At 36.9% G+C, this 4,861-nt stretch overlaps 1 protein-coding gene across 1 annotated transcript; it reads left to right on the forward strand.

Annotated features, from left to right (window-relative positions):
- The first annotated feature begins 420 nt into the window (after positions 1–420).
- LOC117118486 (E3 ubiquitin-protein ligase TRIM33-like) lies at positions 421–1,272 on the forward strand. The gene has a single exon (XM_033263086.1). The coding sequence runs from the start codon at positions 421–423 to the stop codon at positions 1,270–1,272; it is 852 nt and encodes a 283-aa protein (XP_033118977.1).
- The last annotated feature ends 3,589 nt before the right edge of the window (positions 1,273–4,861 follow it).

A 4,861-nucleotide genomic window follows, 5' to 3' on the forward strand; every position in this document is an offset into this window, starting at 1 on the left:
CCACGCCCCCTCATATTTTGGTCGCGCCCCTCCCCAGCCCCCCATTTTAATACTGCTAGATACGCCACTGCCTACTTGCAACAGTATTTTAAAAACTCAGAATCTCATTATAGTACAGAAAGCTTTACAGTAGGCACTAGCAAATTTAAGATTGTACAGGAAGACATTTGTGCAACTGCTATAAATTGACCTTATTTAGGTATAGCAATTACCAGAGAAAAACCTAAATGTAGGAACATGAGTTCAAATAAGGCCACAAGACAAGACCTCTGAAATTAATCTAATTCTACAAATAATTCACTGTGTAACAAAATCAAAAAGAGTAAGTCTCTGCCTAAATACTTGCCATCATAGCAGATTAAGTGTATTATATATAAATAGAAACAAAAGAGTATAATACACTAATTTATTATTTTACAGATGTCTGCTGGCAAGGAATTACAATTCTTGGATAAAAAGGATCTAGAATGTGCCATCTGCTTAAAGAGATTCACAGAGCCAAGGACACTCGAGTGCCTCCATAGCTACTGTCTTCACTGTCTGGAAAGTTTAGTGGAAAGACGGCATGGAACATTCAGGTGTCTCAAATGTAGTCAGCATCATGAACTCAAAAAAGAGGATTTGGAAAATCTCACTTCCAATGAAAAAATACAATATTTACTTAACTATGTGAAAAAGATCGAATCTGAAAAAAAATCAAGTACATGTTCCAGCTGTAACAATCCACCAACCTACCACTGTTCAGAATGTTTACTCTACTTTTGCGGGAAATGTTCCAAACACCACAAGATAATACCAGCATTGAAAAACCATCAATTATACATATTGGAACGGAATGAAGAAGGAACTGGTACAGATGAAAATTACAAATGTCCAACTCATTGCAACAATGTACTGGAATTCTACTGCTCAACTTGCAAAAAATCAGCATGTGAGGAATGTAATCAAGTTCTTCTGTGTTATCAAAACAAACATGATGTGATTGAAATGAAGACTGCTATACATAAGTTTAACCAAAATGCTACTGAAGTTATCAGAATAGCTGAGGGCATTGCAATCAATCTGAAAAGAAACCTTGAATCCATTACTAATGATATGTCAAAATTTGAATCAGCTATTGAAGTTAAGCAAAAGAGACTTATCAAGACAGTTCAAAAGAAAAGCAAAGAATTAATCTCCAAACTTGAAGTGATACACAAAGATCATAATATGCATAATGTGATATCCTGCTTACCACAGGCCTATATTATATATAATATTAGATGGATATAGGTTTTGTATTTTGTTTTTTTTGTTTTGTTTTTTTGCTCTTCTTATGGCGAGTCGAGTGGCCGAGCGGCAAGGCAGGGGCGCCGCTAGCTACAGCCTTTAACATCGGCGCTGGTTCCAGTCGCTCCTTGCCCATGGTTCGGTTGGTAGAACCAAGTATTCTCGGATAAGGACTTAAAATGGAGGTCCAGTGTATACATCTGGCTCGTGTGCACTTTAAAGAACCCATTGCATCTTTCGGAAATGAATAGGGGGTTGCCCCGATGTTATGGTTCATTTCAGCCCCTGTCGTTGTGGAATGATGTGAACATGTATCTACCAAGAATTGCCTCTTTACGGCTGCTAGGTCACAGACCACGCCCATACGCAATTCAGCACAATGACGCTGCAAGTTATGGGTTATTCTCCTACCTTTACCGTTACCTTTATTTTTGTCTGTATTGACTTTTTTTATTTTTTTATTTTTCAGGCATGCCCATCACAAGATCTTTGTCTTCTCGGGATCATGCCTTCTTCCATAGTTAAAAAAAAAAAAAAAAATCCTTATCATTGTATTGCATTGTTTTGTGTTCTATGGAAGTTAATAAATGTCTTGAAAGAAAAGAAAGAAAGAGGTAAATAAAACACTTACTTTGGTGACTAATTGTTGGAACTGGGATCAATAGAAGACAAGTGGGAACTAAGACCAATGTTGAAAACCATTTAGAATTGGAACCAGTTAAAGACCAATTGAATTGTCCAAAAACACAATACTTACCTGGTTCCAGTCCCAACTGGAATTTTTACCTAGTCTAGCGACCTAGGCTTCCCTGGAACCTAGGCCTACTGCTGTTTGTTTCTTAATTCAGTTGTATGAAAAAAGTGTATCTGGTGGGAGTCGAACCAGTTCTTGCTCATGAAACTATGTTTTTGCTTATGTGAAAGACGTACCACATGCTGCATTTTTGGCCATTAACAGAACTGGTCCATGGCACCCGGCTTGCTGGTTTGTTGAATAGCTAAGGGTTCTTAAATTATTTATTGCCACTGAAGCCCATGAGATGAAGTGAGTGATTGTAATGGGTTTCTTGTTTACATTCCAATGGCTATATAGGCCCGTTTACGAACTTTCGAAAACTGAATAACTCAAGCCTGAGGTGATAATTAATCATTCCTCAACTAGCTATAATTACTAAAACATCTGGACTTTCCGGGCTTATCCTTTCCGGATAAGTTTGGAGGGTTGGAGGCTGCCTCGGGCGCAATAGCCCACAGCATGGTGTCAACTGACCTTATTTTTATGAGAAATCTATTCAGAATGATTAAGGCCTTGAGTCCGCAATTTCTTTTCATCCATGCCTTCGTCCAGTGACATCGCTAGAGTAGTCCTCACTTTATAAATTATATTATCCAATGTTTAAGCCGAAATATTAAGTTTATTTTTACAACGATATGCCCCTATATACAACGGCTACAGCTGAACAGAGTGGGTGGACTGACGAAGCAACCCAAACGTTAATTAGCATATGGGGAACGACATCCATACAAGATGGTTTTGATGGAACCCGATGGAACAACGCCGTTTATAAAGAAATCGCACAGAAGATGCGGGAAATGGGTTATAACTTTACGCACGTACAAATAGAATACCAAATGCAAGAACCTGCGCAAAAAAATACACCCAGGAAAAGGACCCCAAAAGGAAGTCAGGAAACCCCCCACCCCCACACCCCAACAGAATGGCCGTATTTTGCGATGATGAACGAAATTTTTGGCGATAGACCCATTTCTTGTTCACCACACACTGTTGACACGTCGTTGGCAGCTCTGAACACCAGTGGAACTAATAGTACACGTAGTAGTAAGTCCGTAGGCTATTTTTTTTCCTTTGTTTTTTTTTGTAATTTTTTTTTTTTTTTTTGGTAATTTTCCCAGTTGGCTAGGCTCTAGTTTCTAAGGCCTGGGTTTTTTAGAATTGGTTGGAGTACAAGCGTAGGCAAGGCGAGGTAATTCGTTGTTGAATTGCCTTGTTGGGCTGAGGAAGGCTAAGCGGTGAAGTGTTTGTTTTGTTTTAATACATTAAGGCCTATACCTTACTGTCCGTATCCGAATAACTTGGGGTTCGTAAACGAGCGATCTAATGACCTACCCTCTGGGCATTATGTCATTTTTGACTTATCCGGTTTCGTTGAAAGTTCGTAAACACAACCTATGTTGCTGGCCAGGACTCTCTTGTTAACTCCCAATGGACATTCTTAAAACCAATAAAGTTAAGTTTATGGAGCTGCTAACAGCTCCCTCTGGACCATTTGACAGCTCACTCTCAACTACCAGACAGCTCACTATGGACCATTTCTGCTAACAGGGATTTTTGCCTCATGATGAGCCAATCCCTAATACTGTTATCATAGGGACATTGATATCAGTATTGATGAAGAAAATGACATTTATGCAAAAAGAACACGCATAGAATTTCTTTTATTAATCCACTTTACCAGTAACTTATTGCAAAATTTACTGGATATAAAATTTATTATATTTTTTTTTGTAATAAAAATCTAAAAATGAATCTTAAACACATTTTTTTTTTTTAACAATTCAGGGGTTTCTAAGGCTTGTTTAATCGATTTTAGAGTCTACTAATATGATGAGAAAATACATATAATTTTTTTTCTCCCCAACGAATTGGGGCAGCACTCCCCAACGACCATGGAAAACAAAAGCACTTTGTATACCCTAAAGGTATAGGCGTCAGAAATACTAAAATAACAATAACAAATTGCAGGGTATGCTAAGCCTATATTAGTGGGAAAAGATTGTTAGTCTACAATCAAAGACTTTATAGTCAAAATACAAATGTATGTTCTTTTTTATACCCACATGGTTGTAGTTTCTTCAAAAGAATTCCTATTCTTGTACATTTAACACTTAATCATAAATTATAAGATTCTTCTATACCAGTTGTATTGTATGTGTCAAAATTTAGTTTTACTTCATTTATTGAGATTATCAAATGTCTGATCAGGCGTGGCACCAGTGGGTGAGTCCACTTTTTTTTTTGTTGGGGACCTTGGACCCCTTGTTGGGAAAATCCTGGCGCCACTACTATGTCTGGCAAAACAAATTCCAATTTGCAGGAGCTACTGTAAAGAAAGAAATTAGAGGAGTAAGTGCACCAATGGTACTCTGCGAGCAGTGACTCCTTTCCATTGTTAAATTTGCTATTCTAATGCCAACAAACAGTTGGCAGAATAGGAAATTTAACCATTGTAGGTTATGCTCCCACTTTCATTGATTCACTGTTCACTGAATACATGATAGGCTATTGTAAGTAAGTAAGTAACTTTATTGCTTCTCTTTTATAACAGAGGCACAGCCGTAAAGACGTGCAACAATAACAAAATCAGTAAAAACTTAATTACTATGATAAAATATAGTAAGAAAAAACTGCGGTAGAACGAAATATAAATAAAAAAAGGGTTTACAAAAATAGTAATAGAGATAAAAATAAATACTAATACTAATAATATAAGTAAGTTGGTTAATACATCACTTATACACACATATACACATACACACAAACATATATATACACATATACATATATATATAC

The sequence above is a fragment of the Anneissia japonica genome, unplaced genomic scaffold (genome assembly GCF_011630105.1).
Source record: "Anneissia japonica isolate Jap-2015-1 unplaced genomic scaffold, ASM1163010v1 scaffold287869_len1821871_cov162, whole genome shotgun sequence".
NCBI lineage: Eukaryota > Metazoa > Echinodermata > Crinoidea > Comatulida > Comatulidae > Anneissia > Anneissia japonica.